The 21,156-nt window shown below is 33.8% G+C and overlaps 2 protein-coding genes across 2 annotated transcripts; both read left to right on the forward strand.

The window, feature by feature from the left end:
* Positions 1-953: 953 nt before the first annotated feature.
* On the forward strand, positions 954-1,640 carry LOC130897585 (uncharacterized). Its single transcript, XM_057806518.1, has one exon. The coding sequence runs from the start codon at positions 954-956 to the stop codon at positions 1,638-1,640; it is 687 nt and encodes a 228-aa protein (XP_057662501.1).
* Positions 1,641-8,198: 6,558 nt separating this feature from the next.
* Positions 8,199-11,284, forward strand: LOC130897586 (uncharacterized). Its single transcript, XM_057806520.1, has 2 exons — positions 8,199-8,528; positions 11,072-11,284. The coding sequence occupies exons 1-2, from the start codon at positions 8,199-8,201 to the stop codon at positions 11,282-11,284; spliced, it is 543 nt and encodes a 180-aa protein (XP_057662503.1).
* The last annotated feature ends 9,872 nt before the right edge of the window (positions 11,285-21,156 follow it).

Here is a 21,156-nt window from a genome sequence, read left to right on the forward strand (position 1 = left end):
ATATTGTTTTTTTTGTACTGTGTCGTAGTGACAATTAATTCAGTGTGTTGTAGTTTGTGGTGAAACATTTATATATTTGTGTCAAATTTTCCTATTTTCTTATTGTAATTGCAAAATGAAGTGTTTTATTCGCAATACATCTACTAACGAGAAGATTACTTCGTTCTCCTCGAAAGAAGAATCTTTCAAACAATGTCAAAGTGGGCTACGCTTCAGACGAATAAAAAACTTAAAATAATCGGATTTAAGTTTAAATTTGAATTATTTGAATAATAACGGCGATTATCTCTCGTGCTACAGGAAATATACGCCTATACCAGTTTATTATAGAGAAAAATATGCCTTGTTGATACAAGCTGTGAGTAGAAAATATTTTTTAAATTTTAATTGATGTTCAATGTTCAATAATAGTGCATGTATAACTGAATCAATTTTTTTTAAATGAATTCTTGTCAACAACTAATGTATTTTAGAGAGTTTATTATATTTGAATTTTCAAAAAAATCGCGATTCTTACTCAGGTAACTGAATTCCTATCTTTCTCAAAATGGCTCCTGAAGAGAATTTTCAAGTCAGGCAGAATACGATATTCCTTTGTACCTTTACTTAACAATAGGGCTAAGAGGGCCGTGACGTGCAACATATCTGGAAAGAGTCCTTTCTTACGGTACCTATAAAAGCAATTGTTTAAAAGAAGCATGAGGACGATGAGTATCCCTGTGTATCTCGAGGTGAAAACATCGAAGTATAACATAGTTAGTGAAGTAACAAAGTGATTATCAAACGTGACAAAAAATCAGAAGTGCGGAAAAATCAAACCCGCGACGAATGGGGTCCCAAGACCTTACGGAAAAACTATAGCGACATGAAAGTGCGTACATCCGAATAAGTTCGGTGAATAGCAAAAAGTGAGTGTGAAGGGGAAAACCCTAAAGACTATTGAAAACCTTAAAATGACCGAAATGAACGGCAACAAGAAGATGAAACCTAATGACAACAACCTCAGCAACACGATGGACGAAGATCAGGATATGATCCATCCCAGTGTACCAACGAAAAACAAGTTTGGGGTTCTCAATAACGAGTATCTCGACCAAAGAGAAGGAAGCTCGAGCAGCGCGCCCAAAAAACGCGAAAAAACTCTGCCTCCCCTAGTTCTACTAGGTACAATACCCAAGTACGACGAGATAGTGAAAGAAATCACTCACATTATAGGATCTAGAGACTTTCGTCTCGTTATCAACCGGAATAGAAGAGAGACAAAGATTCACTCGAACAACAAGGAACATTACGATAAAGTGAAAAATGAATTTAAACAATCACAAAGCGAATTCTTCACCTACACAGATAGGGATGAAATCCTAAAAAAGTTGGTGATGAAAGCAGCTCCAGACCTAAGCCTCGAGGCAATCAAAGAAGAAATGTTAAGTGAACACCACATAAAAGTGGAGAAAATAATTGCTATGAAATCGAGGAAAGAAAACATCGAAAGTCATAGCTACCTCCTTCACTTCAAAAAAGAAGTGAATCTGAAAGAAGTCAAAAACATAAGAGGAGTACAAAATATTGGAGTCAAATGGGAAATGTATGCAAAGAAATACTTAGAATGTGGACAAAATCGAAAGACAAAAGGAGAATAGATATAAGCCCAAGACACCTCCAATAAAAAGAACATTCGTAAGTTCAAAAATAAAAGAAAATGTTAGCTTTGCTGAAGCCACCGCCGGCCCCAGCAACAACAAGACAACAACCAAAGCCTACGAGTAGTGACAACGTGAAAGACAAAACGACCTAGCTCAGCGAACTAATGAGAGAAATAAACGATATATGCAACATAGATATCTATGTATAAGTATACTATCAAACTTAAAACAAGAGATTCTAGGAGCAAAAAACTTTTTTGAAAAAGCTCAGATATTCATGAAATACGAAAACATATATAATGGACCATAAACAAATAAACAAAAAAATGAAAATTATACAATGGAACGCAAATAGTATGAGGAAAAAGATATACCAGCTGAGAGAAATGGCCAACAGGAAAAAACCTGACATAATAATAGTGACGGAAACGAAGTATAAAGATAACAATACACCTCCTTTTATTCCAAACTATTCACTAACTTACAAAAATAACGAAAACAAGTCCGAAGACGGTGTAGCTATATATACAAAGACGAACATTGAATATAATAAAATAGAAACGCAGACAAAATCATTAGTAACGACAGGCATCAGAATCGGCAACACAGACATTTATGGAAACCGACAGCAAACAATTCAGTAAACAAAAGACAACTTAAAAAGACAAGAAATCGAAAGCCTAATGGAGGGAAATCAAAGTGTCATAATGGCGGGTGACATGAACGCTTGGCATACCGATTGGGGTGTGAACTCTGCGCTCTCAATGAAAATACTGTTTCTCGTGGTTTTATTATTATATAATTTCTTCATTCGTCATTTAGTGGTGAACTAATTCGGACGCTTTTTTTATATTTCTCAATTTAATACTTTTATTACTTATTATGAAATTACTTCACCAAAATTTATAACTTATGAATTCAAAAGTCGAAATATTTATATATATGTATATATATTAGAAAAAAAATGACATCGATAAGAGGTGAACTTTATGAAAAATTATTTAACACTTATAAAAAGTGTTATCCGCATAAAAAATCAATGATCGCCAAGAAAATGTTAACAAGATTTGGAGTGATCTCAAACAAGAATACAAAAGTGATGGCAAGCAATTTGAAGTGAATATTCAAAATATCATTGAATCTTTAAATCAAAAGATAACTCAAAACAAAGCAAGAAATTCAACGTTTTTCACAAGTCTTAAGGAAAGTCAAAAACTTTTTTTTTGTACCTAGTTTATATATTTACTGTTATCGGGGTTATATCAATATTATTATCCTGAATAATTTCTATATTCTATAGATTTATAGTGTAAACTAGCCTATAAGCCACTATTTTATTAAATCAATTTTATTAATCCATATTTATAATCAATTTTTTGTTTTTTTAGCCACAAAATACAGTCAAAGATGGGCCTCAAGCGTCAACGAGTAAAGAAGATATTCCATCACAAAAAACAGTCTCTACTGAAAATATCTTTCCTTGTCAAGAACAAATGTGCAGTTCAAAAACAGCTACACACGCCCAAGATGAGAGCAAAAAAAAATTTGAGTTATGGAATCAAGTTTAAATTCATTACTTTTGCAAAGAGATTCTGGATTGTCTACAGTTGGACTTAATAAAGAAATAAAAAAACTAAAAGACAAAATAGAAACTGAAAAAAAATCTCTCAAGCGTAAACAACTAGCTCAACAAAGATCATCGAAACCCCGTGCAATAAAAAAAAGAAAGCTTGAAAATGTTTGTCTTGAGCATCCGGATGTAGCAGAAAAATTAAAAATAAGAAGCAATCCAGGTCGGCCGAACTTAGAAGAGGATCAACCAGCTTTATTGCAAACGATCATGAAAATTGCCATCTTTGGTAGCTCTGCTGACGAAAGACGTAGAACTGAAACAGTAAGAAGCTGTAAAAATTTAGATCAGTTACACGAGCAATTAAAAACTTTAGGTTTTCAACTTAGGTTTCTCTTCCAGACCATGACTGGGTAGTGGCTGCTGGACTAGATTTTGAAATGCTCAGACAAAGACTGCTGTGGGCAAACTAAAAGTAGTTTGAGAAGTTTACTTCCAAACGGATTTTTGCCTCCACCAATTAAATTACAACAAACTCAAAATGGATTAAAGGTATCGCAAGTGAATTCTGAAGATGGTAAATATTTTAATTTATTTGCACGTCTTGCAGTGAAACTTCAGCCTGTAGCTGAAGATTTTCAACAAATTCCTTACGATTGGTTTTGTCCGTCAATTCACGATAAATTAGCAAGCAGAACATGCAAAGAATGTAGTCTATATCACACATCTAATAAAATTCTACTACAGCATTTATAAAATTTACATCGAAAAAGAAAAGATGAAGTAGTTCAACGCATACAACCAACTTTCATCGCAGCTCGACGAGCTCGAGAACCATTATGCGTATTAGGAGATGAAAAAGATGGCACGGAAAATGCAGAATGGATAGATGACGATTAAGTGGAGGGTAGTTTTGAAATAAATGAAAAAGAAGAAGAAGAAGATGCTGCAATACCGATTATAGATATTTCGGCGCATTTACAGAATCCTTGGACTTCTGATTAATAAAAATATTATTTATTTATTTGTTATGAAAGATATTTATTATATTTTATTATAAAAACTAAAGAAATATTTAAATTTTCAAAATTTGTGTACTATCAATTGAAATTTACCATCTAAAGGGGGGGGGGAGTTAGTTTTTGTGACGATATTTATAGGGGGGGTCACAGAAAGCGTGACATAGCGTGACAATGGGGGAGGGGGTCAGAAAAAACTGATTTTAGCGTGACGTATTTTATGAACGGCCCCAAACGGAAACGACAAACAACGTCAAATATATCGAAATATCAGACAATGACATATACGACTACAAGAACGCCAGATGGGATAACTTTCGACAACGTTTAAACAAAAACATCAACATTAACCGTTTCATAGACGACGCAGAAACAATAAACAAAGAAATAACAAAATTGACAAAAACATTACAAAAAGCAATGACAGACCATATACCGCTAATAAAGTATAAGACAAAAAACACCAAAATTAACGAGGAGACAAAAGACATGATAACGATGAAAAACATACTAAGGCGACAATACCAAAGACACCCGACACTCAAATTACGGGGCAAAATCTACGAAATAAATACAGAAATCAACACCAGACTCGAATCACTTGAAATAGAACAATGGCATGCAAGAATTAGAAAAATAAACGAAAGCAAAAAAACTTTTGGAAAATGATCAAGGCCAAGAAAAATAGAAATAATAATGAAATACCGCCACTAATAATGGATGACATTCTGATCCAAGACCCAAGCGAGAAGCTGAATGCAATAGCCGAGCAAATAAGAAGAAACCATAATCTAACTAGTCACAAGTAAAACCATGAAACGAAATAATAAACCAAAAAAACGACGAAACAACAAGCACATTCCAGAAGAGGTAAAATACATCATAGAAAAAATGAAGAATAAGGCGCCAGGTGAAGATAGTATCCAGGCCATTGTTCTAAAAAATCTTCCCAAAAAGGCTGTAGTTCAGCCGTACTACATAATTAATGCAGCAATAAGACTAAATTATTTCCCAAAACCATGGAAAAATGCTAATATAATTCCGATCCGAAAACCAAAGGAAGAAGCCAACCGGCCAGGTAGCTATAGGCCCATATCTCTTCTTAACACCATGAGCAAGATATGGGAGAGAATTATACAAAAAAGAATTAACTCACCTAGAGAAGAAACAAATAATTCGATCAGAACTGTTGGAGTATAGCAACGATGCGCACACTAAATATAATTGTGCCTGTGCGAAATAAAAATGCCAGGTAGACGGGAAACCAAGAGAGCCAAATTTTATTGCTCTTCCCCTTCCGTCTGAAGAGCCCCGAAGGATGACCCACCACGGTCAGTCCGCCACCAGCCCACGCGACAGTCAGTCGCATTCAGCAGTTCACATCCAGTTATCAGTGTTTATACAAAAGTGTTTTTTACAGTCCATTCATTTATAATTAAACGAAAGACTTTTTCAAGTGCATTTTATATACTGCGTTACGTGCATACTTTTATTCATGTATTATTGTGCTTCATTTATGTATTATTAATAAAGTCAATCTAATAATACTTATTGTTTATTAACATTTAACAACAGGTTATGGGCCCAGCCCAATAATACAATAAAGTAAATAAATAAAAGTGCTCATAAAGTTAAGTAACGCAGTATAGGACAATTTAAAGTTAAACACTGAAGTGAACTAAAGTAAAGTGAATTTTTCGCACGATGGCAGAAAGCGTAAGGTATAACGTGCAAAAATTGAACAGTGACAATTACTCCACATGGAGTTTCAAAGTGAAGTTGCTATTGATAAAAGACGGTTTGTGGGACGTGGTTCGTCAAGATAAAGATGCGGCCACTACAGTTCCCCCCGCAGCCGGAGCCGACACCGCCGCGATCGCTGCTGCTGCCGCAGCTACTGCTACAGCCGTTACCGCTTGGCAGAAGAAGGATCAAGACGCTCAAGTCGTGATTGGCTTGACAGTTGAAGATAGCCAATTGCGATTCATCAAGGAGAAGAAAACGGCGCACGATCAATGGGAGGCATTGAAGTCACATCACCAAAAGAATACAACTTCAAATAAGGTACACCTTTTAAAGCGCGTTGTTCGCATGACTCTCGAAGAGAGCGGAGACATGGAAGCTCACGTTGCGAAAATGTCAGAATATTTTGATAAGCTCGCTGCACTAGGCGTAGAAATGAAGGACGACGTAATTGCTTGTTTCTATTTATCGAGTTTGCCGGAGTCTTACGACACTCTCACTACGGCTTTGGAGAGTAGGCCCGAATCAGACCTCACCTCTGAATTCGTGAAGAGTCGATTAATCGACGAATTCATGAGGCGCAAAGGGGCTCAAGAAGTAAGGGAGATTTCAGGCAAAGAAACAGCGATGTAGGCCGAGCATAAAGCAAATAGCAGCGGCAATCAGACATCCAAAAGAAGCTGTTTCTTCTGCAAAAAGGAAGGGCACATCAAGGTAAACTGCAATAAATATAAGGCCTGGAAAGCGAAGCAGGAAAAGGGCAATAAAGTTTCCGAGGAGCGCGAACAGACAGGAACTGCTTACACGTGTCGCGAGATTTGTCTAGGCGCAAGGACAACAGAATACAGCTGGATTGTGGACTCAGGCGCAACGAGCCACATGGTGCAGTCTCGAGAATTTTTCGACAAGATAGACCCCAGTAAAAAGGGATTTGTCTGCCTCGCAGACGAGACGAGAGCGGCAATCGAAGGCAAGGGGTCTGGGGCCATAAAGTGTTCGGCCGACGGCGAAAAATTTTCACAACTGCAAATAAACGACGTGCTGCTCGTTCCCGGTTTGGGGACAAATTTATTGTCGGTTCGGAAAATGACCAACGACGGCTACGAAATTATTTTTAAAAAGGATAGCTGCAGCATCGTAAAAGATGGAAAGGTGAAAGCAGTCGCGCGCGCCCCCTCAAATTCAGATCTCTACGAGATAAAGACAGCGCAAAGGGCCTGTACGGCCAATCAAGTCGTAAAAGAAAAAATCAGCGAAGGACACACCGAAAGCTGCCAACATGTTTGGCACCGACGTCTCGGGCATCGAAATCCAGATGCTATAAAGGAGATGGCAGCGAAGGGTCTTGCTACCGGCATCCAGGTAATCGATTGCGGTATGCGGGAAATCTGCGAGTGCTGTTTGAAGGGCAAGATGCCTCGCTTAGCATTTCCAAAACAGTCATTTAGCAAGACAAAGGCTCCACTCGATTTAATGCACACAGACGTCTGCTCAATGCCGGAGCTCACGGTCGGTCGTAAAAAGTATGTTTTAACCATCATCGATGATTTTTCGAGATACACGCACTTGTATCTTTTAGAGCATAAGAATGAAGCTACGAAATTCATCAAGCAGTTTGTGCAGATGGGGAAAACTCAGTTCAACAAGACCGTCAAGATGATCAGATCAGATCGAGGCCGTGAATACGTAAATAATGATTTACGCGGATATCTGCAAAAGGAAGGGATTCGCATTCAGTACACCTCGCCCTATTCGCCACCGCAAAACGGCGTCGCAGAAAGAAAAACAGGTATTTGACAGACGCTACAAGATGTATGCTTTCGGACGCTCAGCTAGGCAAACAGTTTTGGGGTGAGGCAATTCACACTGCATGTTATTTGCAAAACAGATCGCCTACGCGAGCGACAGGTAAAACACCATTTGAATTATGGTACGGCATCAAACCAGACTTAAAGCATCTACACATTTTTGGCTGCGTAGCTTACAGACACATCGACTTACATTCAAAGTATATTGAATCGTTTTGGCCTCCAGGACGCAAAAATTTCACGTATTCCACTAGATCAAGGCTATTTTAAAAACAGACAGATATATCAAGAACCAATGCCGAACAGCGAAAGATATCAGCAATTAATCGGATCATTGCTTTATTTAGCAGTGAATACAAGACCAGACATTGCTGCTAGCGTAACAATTTTGAGCTAGTACAATAAGGCGCCTACGATGACCGATTGGACCGAAGCGAAAAGAATCGCTCGTTATTTAAAGGGCACAGCAGACTACGAGCTTCGTCTAGGGGAGAAAAACGAAGCCCTCGGACTAATTGGCTATGCAGACGCAGACTACGGCGAAGATCGTAAAACCAGAAAGTCCCACAGCGGCTACCTGTTTCAGTTATTTGGTTCGCCGATCAGCTGGGCATGTCGTAAACAAGACTGCGTTGCCGATTCATCAACGCATGCAGAATACATCGCTCTTGCGGAAGCAACTCGCGAAGGTTTGTGGATACGCTATCTACTTGAAGATTTCGAACGAAAAACACAAGAGACCACGGTAATTTATGAAGATAACCAGAGCTGTTTGAAGCTTGTCGAAAATGGAAAATTCAGCAGCCGCAGCAAACACATCGACATAAAATACCATTTCATCAGAGACATAAAGAAGAAGAGCCTCATGAACTACGAGTACTGCCAAACAGATGAAATGATTGCTGACATGCTAACAAAGTCATTAGGAAAAAACAAGCTACGATACTTTGCAGAAAAAGGCGGATTAGTATGTCAATAAATCACTGCAGGTGTGCGTTCGTTGAGGAAGGGTGTTGGAGTATAGCAACGATGCGCACACTAAATATAATTGTGCCTGTGCGAAATAAAAATGCCAGGTAGACGGGAAACCAAGAGAGCCAAATTTTATTGCTCTTCCCCTTCCGTCTGAAGAGCCCCGAAGGATGACCCACCACGGTCAGTCCGCCACCAGCCCACGCGACAGTCAGTCGCATTCAGCAGTTCACATCCAGTTATCAGTGTTTATACAAAAGTGTTTTTTACAGTCCATTCATTTATAATTAAACGAAAGACTTTTTCAAGTGCATTTTATATACTGCGTTACGTGCATACTTTTATTCATGTATTATTGTGCTTCATTTATGTATTATTAATAAAGTCAATCTAATAATACTTATTGTTTATTAACATTTAACAACAAGAACAATTCAGATTTAAGAAAAATCACACAACTGAACTACAGCTAGCCAGGATAATAGACCATACGAAAACGGAACTTAATAAAAAACGAAAGACAGGACTAGCCACGCTCGACCTAGAAAAAGCCTATGACACAGTGTGGGAGAAAGCACTTATAATATACAAGATGAAAACAACACAGATACCAACGAAATCAATAAACAGTTACCTCACGGAAAGGAGATATGAAGTCAAGTTTAAACATAGAAAAAGTAACATATATACCATGCCCGAAGGACTCCCGCAGGGAAGTGTACTTTCTCCGACACTGTTCAACATTTTCATAAACGACATACCGACTAATGAAAAAACAAATATAGCACTATACGCAGACGATACCGCAATATATACATCATCATTTCAAAGGAAAATTATAACAAAAAATCTAGAAACACATATAGCAGAAATAAACGAATACTGTGACAAATGGAAAATCGAAATCAACAAAGAAAAAACCCAGTTTATGATATTCGCAAATGACACCACACCGACACCATCGACAATAAGAATAAATAACCAAATAGTGAAAGAAGACAAAACCATAAAATAACTGGGAATTCACCTCGACAGGAAACTGAATTTTGGAAAACACGTGGAAGAAACAAGAAGGAAAGCCCTAATTAGTAAAAGACATATACAACCCTACATTTACAAAACTCCCAACTGGAAATAAACTAAAAATTGCATTATACAATGCTTACGTCAAATCTATTTTATTATATGGCTGCTCGGTATGGTGCTCGAGAACAAATATCAATTTCAAAAAATTACAAACAAAAGAAAACACCTGCTATAGACTGATAGCTGATAAAAATAGATTCGAAATCAATAACAAAGAACTACAATGGAAATTCCAGTATATACCTATTAAAGATACAATAAAAACCAGAGCGACAAAGTTTTACAAAGAAAAGGTGAAATCCAACACACTGACAAAGAGAATTGGACAACAACAGATCAATAACTCATACCGATACAGACAGATAAACAATAAACCTGAATAGACGGCCAGGTAGATAACATAAATGTATTGAAGGTCAGATAGATATATACCTGAAAAAGGGGTCGGGCAACTAAGCACCTGGAAACACCATCTTCAAAAATCAAAGCAAATTCCGTCTCAAGCCGAGAAAACAGATGGGAGGATAGATAAAATGGCAAAAAATCAAATCGCAGAAAACTAAAAATAACCCTGGTGCAACAGCGGAACAGGAAGATTGGAAATGAGAAAAAATGCCTCTAAAAAGACGAGAAAACCAAGCGGAAAGGCAATATCAAATAATAAGAATAATAATAATAAGCATGAGGACTAACTCTGAAATCTAAAAGTGACTATTTACCTTCAGTTTCCGCATATTTCAAGCAACGAAAATTTGTATTATAAAAAATGTAGTTTCTAAACTTGTTTCCCAGGATCAAATAGTATTTTTGAAAAAATTTATCCTACAATAATTATTAAACAGTTTATTTTTAAAAGAAATATCAATTTTTTGAAAAAAAAATTATTTAAAACTCTTGTACAGCTAGAAATTTTTCGTATAACAATCATTCTTGCAAGAATAATAAATTTAACCAAAAAATGAATACGAATATTAAAAGATATTGAAATAAAAAAGATTGTAGAAACGAAAGAAAACCAGAACACTTCATAGAATGATTATATTCAGCATACTATATAAATATATGTTGCTGGGTTCGTGATAAGGTTAGAAAATTTTTTATAAACGTTTCACAAATAATGACGCGTTTGAAATAATTTCAATAATTATTCTCTCTGATTTTAATACTCTCTACATCATAAAAAAACGTCATTTCATATAAAAATATATAATGCTATATGATTATTTATAGAATCAACCGAGTACTTTACGTGATAATCCTCCAGCAGAACCAATGGAAGTTTCAGATGATCAAAAGGAAAACAATATATCTGAACAGAGCAGTGATAATACAATCACGAAAACTTGCGGGTGCTGGGAGAAGAGAATAAAAAAACGTCGGGAATACCCAGTTAAACATAACAATAATTTGGTTAAAAAATCAGAGATATGTTGCTTGTCTTAAATGATGAAAATATTGAGCAGAGAATATGTGAATCATCATGTATCTACTATCACAGTGCATGTAGACATAGTTAAATATAAAAGAGCAATAGCAGAACAAAATGAAGAAGATTCTGAAGCTCAATTGTGGTCTGAAAAACGTCAAATTCATCATCAAGCATTCCAGATATTAGAACGTAAAATAATTTGTGATTTTGAGAATTATCGAATGGAGCATTTGCAAGCTAAAGTTTTACATAAATATGATGAGGTTTTAGCTATTGAAACAACCAAGGAGCATAGCTACAGAAAAATTATTCATAAAAAAACATGAGATTGGATCATGATATAAACTACGCGATATTGCTTACTCTCTTCGTCATGATATATTAAACGTAAAGACTAAAAAACCACGAAAAATAGATTCAGCATATATCACAAAAGGAGATTGTGATATTCCGGATTCATTGCAGTCCTTCATTTATCATTTAATAAAAGGTCCAAATTTACGCAACTATCGGATGAAGATACCACAAGAATAGAATCAATATGCAGCTATTTGATTTATATAGTGTATAAAGGAAGAATAAAGCCCGCAAAGCATATAATGTTAGGATCATCATTAAAATCATTAACTGGAAGTAAAAAAATATTGACAATTTTAAATAAATACGGTCATTGTGTGTCATCTTCTGTAGCTGAGGAATTAGAAACAGAAATGACATATACTGCATATGAAGAAAATAGTATAATACCAGCAGGCACCATCAGAGATGAAGATTTATGTACCCACGTCGCATTCGACAATTATGATCGTTTTGTCGATACAATAAATGGCAAAGAAACACTTCATGATATTGTTGGCATTATCTATCAATTCAAAGCTGACAATCACGAAAAAACAATTGATAATGATGAATCACCAGACAATAATACTTCCATATCAAGATCAAATAAAAGACGTAAATTTGATGTTATTCCTCGCGATATAGCTACATATCCAAAAACACCGACAGCTGCTACATGTCTCCATCCGTACGAATTTTTAGAAAATATTTCAGCAGAAAATTATATTTTGAAACATGATGCAATTTGGGCAATTTCAGTTACATTTGTACCACAAAATCCAATGTGGGTTGGTTTCAATAGTCAAACTTTAATAGATAATAGTGAGCTACAAATAGTTGACTATTTACCACAAATCAATACATCTCCAACATCTTATACTACAGTTCTGCAAACTTTGAAAAATGCACAAGACATTGCCAAGCAGTGTGAACAAGAAAACATAATAGTTCTGTATGATTTAGCCATTGCAAGGATGGCAAGGAAAATTCAAATCACCGAAAGTTCCACTTATGACAACATTTTCATCAACATAGGGGCTTTTCACATACAAATGGCATTTTTTAAGGCTCTTGGTAAATACATCGATTCTTGTGGTATTGAGGTTGTACTTGGAGAATGTGAAATTCTTGCTTCTGGTTCAGTAAACGGGTTTATAAATGCCAAACACTTCAAACAATGTAAAAGAATTCATCACATTATTGCTGGTGTAATCCAATCATTACATTTTGAGTAATTTATAAATGAAAATGAAGATTTACTGGATGATTCATTTGTTCTCGATTTAATAAACATTTCGACAGAATTGAACACCGATATAATCTTAACCATTGTATTAAAAGAATTACTAGGGAAATATCAAATTTTTATTAAATCAACGTTAGAAGGTAAACATGGAAAAACTGCTCAATTTTATCTACAGTACGTAGATTTCATGAATATATATTTTCGATTTTCGAAAAGTATTGGGACTAGCAATTTCAATCTTTATATCGAGCCTCTTTCTGAAATACCTGACTTATTCTTCATTTTTAATCAGCAAAACTATGCTAGATGGATCCTAATATACCATAAAAATTTAATAGATATGAGAGATAACAATAATTCCGCTATTTCAACATTTTTTACGAGATGCTTTTGGGATCAAACGAACGAATAAAAATATAGCCAGAGTTCTTATTGTTCTCACATTAGAACAAACTGTTAATGCAGATGCAGCCAACAAATTGACTGGAATTACTCATTTTACAAATTCTATCTCGGCCAGAGTCCATGGTAGGATCCCGGAGATTTTATCTCTAAAAATAGAAGAAAAGAAAAAACTTATCAAAACTCTTTCAATGATGCATATAATAATTGTTATTGAATGACAGAAAATTTTCAAGGTAGAACATGTTTCAAATGAAAAGTATAATAAAATAAATATTATGCAATGTATAAAATAGTTATTTATGTAATAAGTGTGTAAGGAGTTACATGATGAAAAATATAGAATATTCTAAAAATTAAATAGTAAAAAGATCATATTTTGTAAACATGTGTCAGCATTGATTTTAATATAAACATAGGATCATTTTAGACACTTAGTATTGAATTGTAGTTAATTCGCTTGTGAAATTAATTATGTTCATTCAACTTTATAAAAATATTTCTTAATACTACAGCACGAAATCTAGGGTCATCGAGGGACAGGACTTCAGAAAACTGTAACTGCCAAGTCTCCTCATTTTTTTTATTCCTTTTAATCTATCCTTATCAAAATTTTGAGTAAGGAAGAGATGATTTATTGATATTTGAATACTGAACTTTTTATGAACGATTTATATAATTTATATATTTAATAAGTTAAATATAAAAGATAATCCAGATACTTCAAAAATGGGTACTGCAAAGTTCAAAAATATTAACTGGGAATTATTTAAATTGAAATTAGAGAAAACTTTATGATGGAGATATAAATACCCCTAACAAATTTATATATAGATGTGAAAAATTAATTGAAACGCAATATATAATGATCACGATATAAATACATACTAGGCTAAAATTGAAGAAGCTTTAATCCAATGTTTTGCAAATAGACGTGATCTATATTGTATATTAGAAGAATTAACACGAACAAGACTCTTTAAAAACGAATATCTGAAAACTTTTGGAAATAGGTTACAATTATTAAAAAGTCAACGAACAATAACTTATTAGAAGTGTCAGTGTAAAGTTTGACGTCAAAAAAGTAAATCAGAGTTACGCAATAAATTAAAAGAAAAAAGATGTCCAATCAATTTGTGAAAATCAAAAAATTGAAGTATCGAGCCATCATCAAGTAGCTGTATTTAAAAGGGTTAGGGGGTAAGCAGATTATGGATGAGACTTGGGTACATTTCTACGATCCAGAAACAAAGCAACAACCGATGGAGTGGCGACACTCTGGTTCTCCAAGACAAGTTTCTTGTCCAAAAATCTGCTGGAAAAGTTCTTGATTCAGTTTTTTGGGTCTGCCACGGAGTAATCATGATTGATTTTTTGGATAGGTGTAGAACAATAACTGGAGATTACTATTCGACATTAGTGACCACTCTACGGGAAAAAAATAAAGAGAAAAGACGCGTGAAGCTATCCAAAGGTGTTTTGTTTTTGCAGGACAACGTCCCTGCACACAAATTTCATGCTGCCATGCAAATATGCGTGATTTGGGGTTTGAATTACTAGAACACCCCCCTTATTCACCAGATTTGACTCTTTCCTCTCTTTCCTCAACTGTAAAAAAAATTTAAAAGGTCGTAAATTTACTTCCAACGAGGAGGTAATAAAAGATGTGGAGGAAATTGTGGACTGTATAATATTCATTTTATTATCACAATAAATGATTTCAATAAACTTAACATGATAATGCAAATAAAAAAATACTAATGTATTTGTGACAAAAGATGATCGTTAATGCTATCTGACAACTCCCTGAGTTCTGTATGAGACTCTTTTGTAATAGGCGATTTTTCCAAGATGTCTCTTATTTGATTATAAATCATTAAATTTTTATTTTCATATCTGTCCGAAAGTAATTTCCACGCCGTTTCATAGTTGTTGGTGTTTATATCTAGCTTTGCGATTAGTTTACGTGGCTCGTCGGAAACCGACGTTTTTAGATGTTAAGACTTCTCTATAGGTGTTAGAGAATTATTCGAATTAACTAACGCCTCAAAAAGATCGCGAAATTCCATCCACTTGTTATAATTTCCATTCAAAAATCGGAATCCGGATAGGCTCGAGTCGTATCTGCCTATGAATATTATTAGCGTTACTTGAGCTTGCAGCCGATGGATGTGTGGTTATCATCCCCACGATTGTTACTAACTGCTAAATTATTATAAGAATTGATTACCGTAATATCAGTTTAGTGATTTCTTTGTTGATTTGTGCTTGTTCTGTCATGATTTCAATTAAACTTATTGAAATATTAATAAATATCAAAGTATTCCACAAACTTGTTCGCACCTTATAAATCAGAATTGAGTGTCAAATAATATAAAACAACAGTTATCTTCTGTGTATGTAGAAAACTAATAAATTATTCTCAGCGCACGTTAACAACAGTAGAAACACTTAGAGAGCAGTTATCTGCAAGTAATAAGTAGTATTGTTGAAAAAATATTAAAAGCAGTTGTCGTCTGCCAAAAAAGAATTATTTCTCACAGTGTCTAGTAGCAAGTATTTCTCAATTCCCACTAGAATATATAGGAAATTTAAATATAAAGGAACACTCACCGTTGCCCAGTTATTTGTTATTGTTTTCTCTTCTTAACCTTTCAAGTCCAAAAATACTAATGGAGTCTCTAAATTTATATATTCACTACACGTTGTTGAGATATTTTGTCGACTCTCCCATCTTTTCTTGGTTATCGAGTGGGATGGACTTCTAACGGTGATGCGGCGTTGTCACGCCGGGAAATATTTCTGATGGCTCAAACAATAATAATAATAATAATAATAATTTCAGAATGAATTTACAAAGAAATGATCAAAATAATAATAATAATAAATCCTTAAATAAATTATCCATATCATCAATACTTTAATAATAACAATAAATATGATACAAATAATTTTAATGATCGAAGAAACAATAATTATAACGGATATAACAATCATAATAATAATTTTCCTAGTCAACCAATTAATATAAACTCCATACCATAATAACGACGAAATTACACAACTAACACCCAGGTGTTTGGACCCAGAAAAAATATTTTCAGACCAAACCGAATATCTGTGCAAAAGCTACCAAAACCGGAATCGATGTCAATGATATCAAGAAATTTTACTGATAGAACTTCAAGAAATGTTAATACTAATCCTAATAATAAATATTCTCAATCAAGGAATGGGAAGCCGAATTTCACATCTGAGAATTATATAATAATGATTATGATGATAAAAATGAAGAAACTGAGGGAAGAGTTGATTTTCAAAATTTATTCGAACTAGAAGAAAATAACTATAATCAAACCGTAAATTTTTGAAAAGTGCCTCGGAAAAAGAATCAAAAATAGTAGAAATGAATTTTACTTCTCATAATTCTGTACCACAAATTTAAAAATTCATAGAAACGAACAAATCGGTATTAAATCATTTTAGAGAAACAAATGATTAATTAGAGTTCTTGGTAAATTATTTGAAGAAGAAGAATATATAATATAACTAAAGTAAACTTTTTTCGACGAATCTAGTGTAAGTATCGAAACGCGCGTCAGACAGTGTAATTGTGAGTGTTGGTGTAGTGGTGGTGTAAGCAGTGTGTTCAGATATAAGATATTAAAACAGTAAGAAACCTAAACACATAATAATTTCAAGAGATTTGAGTGAAATTTATATTGTTTCAAAAGGTACTTCAATTTATAGTGTTTCAAAAAACCATGGTACGTTGAAAAACAGATATAAGACAAACACATTCAAAGTCACTAATAGCACCGTGTATTAAACTCCAGGTCCCGGGTTCGAATCTAGTCTAAGAAAATTTGCTTTTTTACATGATAAAATTATGAAAACTAATTTTTAAAAGCAAAACAATATAATACAGCTAAATGTAGAAAGCGTCTGACATATTATATATTATACAACAGTCGTGGACAAAAATTAATAACGAAAAGCCAGACACTTTTTCTGGAGCAAAAATATTTTCACTTAATTTCCGTTGTTGTAAGCCCATGTTTCAAGGTTTTTTATGTTGATTGTGTGAACCCAAAAAAAATTATTTCTCACAGAATAACTATAATTGGGTTTTTGAAATTTTTTTTGTGTGAAAGATCATATATAAGTTTCATAACAATTTTTTTTGCAATATTTTTGAATCCAGTACCGAAGACACGCCGATAATTTCCGAATAGACCCGAGCGCGAGTGATGTCATAATGTCAGTTTTTAATCAATGCAGTAAGTATACGGAGATAATAAGTACAGTATTTTGATCTATTTAATTTGGTTGTCATTGTTAAATACTCAAATATATAATGAAAATATCAAACCTCAAGTTATCGTTCTTGTACCATTATGTACGAATACAACAAAAAACCACTCCAGAAAAAATGTTTCTAAATGTCCCGCAAGATGAAAAACGCCGAAACAAATGGTTTCAAGCAGTGCACCGAGATAATCCCAAAACAAAATCAAATTTTTTTTGTTGTGAAGATAATTTCAGTGTAAGTATTCTATAACACTATTATTATTGATAATTATTCAATAATCTACTTCAGATGGAGTCGGATCTTCACTTCTTCGATAAGTCCACATAAGTAATGCTAATGCATGTTTACAACCACCTATACACACAATATAAAACATTATTATTGTTTGTAACTTCAAATAACTTGAGTTTGATTCAAGTATAAATTACATTACTGAAGCTGCGCAATCATGGTATTGCACATACTGAATTTTTCTTGACTTTTGATTAATAGTTAAAGTAACAGAATAAGCTTCACTCCGAACCTGATGTTCTAAACATACACGTCCTTTGAGGATACAAATACCATTCTTACGACAAGTTGAACATAACCTATAGCTTTGTCGCCGTAACTCTCACGTGATGCTCCACAATTGATGCAATAATTTATTATATTTAATATAAGGAGATTGAATACTTGAATAGGTGGTACAAAAAGAGCGCATGAATTTCAAACCAGTATAATTTGCTTTATTTTGATTACACACAAAATGGACTCACATGAATGCAATTTATTACTTTGTTCATTGGAGCCTAGAGAGTGGCAAGAACTTTGAAGAACCGACGCCCTAACTTTGTCGACATTTTATGGAGTTCGCGCCGTGCGAGAACGACCTTCTGCTTCATAACTGATCCAGGTGTGCGAAAAGAGGTAAACTAACGAATTATTGTGTTGCAATCAGGTATCGAACCATTTCGTGGAACATTGAATTCTGTGCGGAAAAGCCTATGAACACTACTTTTGAAGAAATGTTTATCAGCGAAAACGTGATGCGCCACGCCATTGCTACTAAAACTGGACACACTTACCCTTCAAAAAAACCAGCCCCCGCTCTCGCACTCCCACTATTCAACTCAAATTCATGCGTTCTTTTTGGACCACCGTTCAAAATATTGTATGAATATATAAGATGTTGGTAAAGTTAATCCATATACTGAGCCTACTTTAAATGAATGTTGGATTACATTGAAAATTCCTCATGAATATAATTGTTAGTACAGCATGTATTCACAATGCTACTCGAATTTTACTAGTTTTAAAAACAATGTAAGCCGAAGGTTGTAACAATCTACAACATATAAAAAACATAAAAACTAAAAAAGGATTGATGGAAGATGGAATAAGACGATGAGAAGCACTGGGAAGAGACAATATAATTGCTAAAATGTTTGTATATATAGATGAAAAGGCAATAAATAAGTTTATGTTTGACAAGTGTTAATGTTTCTATCACAGAAGCAGTATATATCACCATATTCACCAAAATGAAATTTCCCAGTCCCCCAAACATAAATAAAATCCAAAAAAGTCTTTTTAATATAAAAGTATATAGAGAAACGTAACATCTCCCCATATTTCCGCTTAAACTTGAAAAATGTTTGAAAAAAATGTTCAGAATTAATGATAAAAACACAATAATATACATTCAAAAATGTGATAGTATTCTGTGATGTGATGTGAAAGTGCTTATATCTTGCAGAATAAAATCAAAAACTGAAGTTCCAGGGAATAAATTCAAACATATGATTATTATTGATTGTATGAATATATTGCCAGTTTTAGAAGGATATAAGCCAATAATACTACCAACTTTGTAAATATTTTTCAATAAAAATGTATCTTCTATCATAGTTCTTTCAAATTTATTGATAATTATATTCACAATGTTATTGTTGTTAAGCCTATAACTTACTAACCAGAGTATTGCGTTATGATTTAGAATTATTATAATTATTATTCAATTTATTCATGAAAATATTGAATGTTAAAAGGAACATATTTTTTAATTGTTAAACATGAATCGATTTATACACGCAATTATTAGAATACAATGAAATGCTAGATATCTTTATTGATTATAGTATTATAATTCATATCACGCAACCGGAAATACTAGACAGTACAGGCAAATTTCGTACTTAGACCACGATTTCAGTCCACGATGATGAATACAGGAGTATTGAAAATATCTCTAGCATAAGAACCGATACAGAGCAAAATATGATGATCGAATGCAATTTACCTCAAAGGCCCCAAATTTGGAAAAAGAAATTTCTTCACAACCTTTTAGTTAAAAAATACCAAACTTGGTACACTGTATGAGATTGTTAAGGGTGTCAAGTGATGATAATTAGAAGGCGATGGAACCATTCTGGGGTTTTAATTGAATTTCTTAGAAATTTCCTTTCAGTTGATTCAAAAAATTGGATACTCATAACTTTGATAATTTGTTTTTAAAACTGTTTCTACTCTCATAATTTTTCATGAAACTTGTCATTTTCAAGGAAATTTTAAATAACCAAAACATGTTTTTTACAATGTTATTTAAAAAGCTACAACAAAAATATATCAATTCTATCTATCTATTCCTAAGAAGTATGATTTCCTTGACAAATGATTTGAGTGTCCATTTTCTCTTCCCGAAATAAAAGGTTCTTAATAAGAAATTGTTACTCGTATAGTATTTATTCATTGAAATAAAATATTTTCCAAAGAGGAAACAATCTTCCTTAATAAATTGCTGTGAACAACTAAAATATATATAAATTAAAACCCCAATAAAATATTGGAAACTACAATAAAAAACATAAGAAACTTCCTTCTCATCATTACTTATTAAAAAGTCTATTACATAATCATTTTGCAATTAAAACCTCGCTGGGATCACAACAAAGCATATACAATATGGACCTTATCCATTTATTGTTTAAAAAAGAACATTGTGTGTATGCTGAGAAAAAGTTAATGCAGGATTTTTATCTAATTAGTTAAAGATAACTATTCATATCACAATCAAAAAGCATTACGTTCTCATTATAAGAAAAACAGAGCAAATTGATGAAACGATTAACAAATTCACAAACATCATCAAACAAGCCGCGTAAAATATTATTTGAAAGACGGCAACATGGAAAGGGACAATCCAGTACCCTGGTGGAATGTCGATTGACCGTAAAAGAAAGTAAAACATCATTCAATCGCTACAAAAAAAATACAAATCCTTGAAAATCTAATAAGTTTTAAGTCTAAAAACTAAAGCCAGAGATACACTAAAAAATCACAAGAAGATAGAAAATCGGCTAGAGAAACAGGAAAGTTTTATAGTGATAATCCAGAACATCCTTTTTAAATGAATATGCGAAATGAAGCACTTTTTTTGGATACTATTGACGATCAACGGCATATTAGCACTTGAAATTTATCTTGGCAGTGTAGCATATTAAGATCATCCATCATCCATCCAAACAAGTTGTTTGGACGTGAGGATACTTATATATACTTTATTTAGGAGGAGGCGTTGAAGGAGTCTTTCTAGTCTTTTTCAGTGG

Source organism: Diorhabda carinulata, chromosome 8 (assembly GCF_026250575.1).
Source record: "Diorhabda carinulata isolate Delta chromosome 8, icDioCari1.1, whole genome shotgun sequence".
Classification (NCBI taxonomy): Eukaryota; Metazoa; Arthropoda; class Insecta; order Coleoptera; family Chrysomelidae; genus Diorhabda; species Diorhabda carinulata.

What these genes read in the sequence shown, in the direction of transcription:
- LOC130897585 (XM_057806518.1), top strand. Translation starts at nt 954, where the DNA reads ATGACCGAAATGAACGGCAACAAGAAGATGAAACCTAATGACAACAAC.
- LOC130897586 (XM_057806520.1), top strand. Translation starts at nt 8,199, where the DNA reads ATGACCGATTGGACCGAAGCGAAAAGAATCGCTCGTTATTTAAAGGGC. An exon ending in GAAAAACACAAGAGACCACG is followed by an intron (nt 8,529 to 11,071) that starts GTAATTTATGAA and finishes GATTATTTATAG; the next exon opens with AATCAACCGAGTACTTTACG.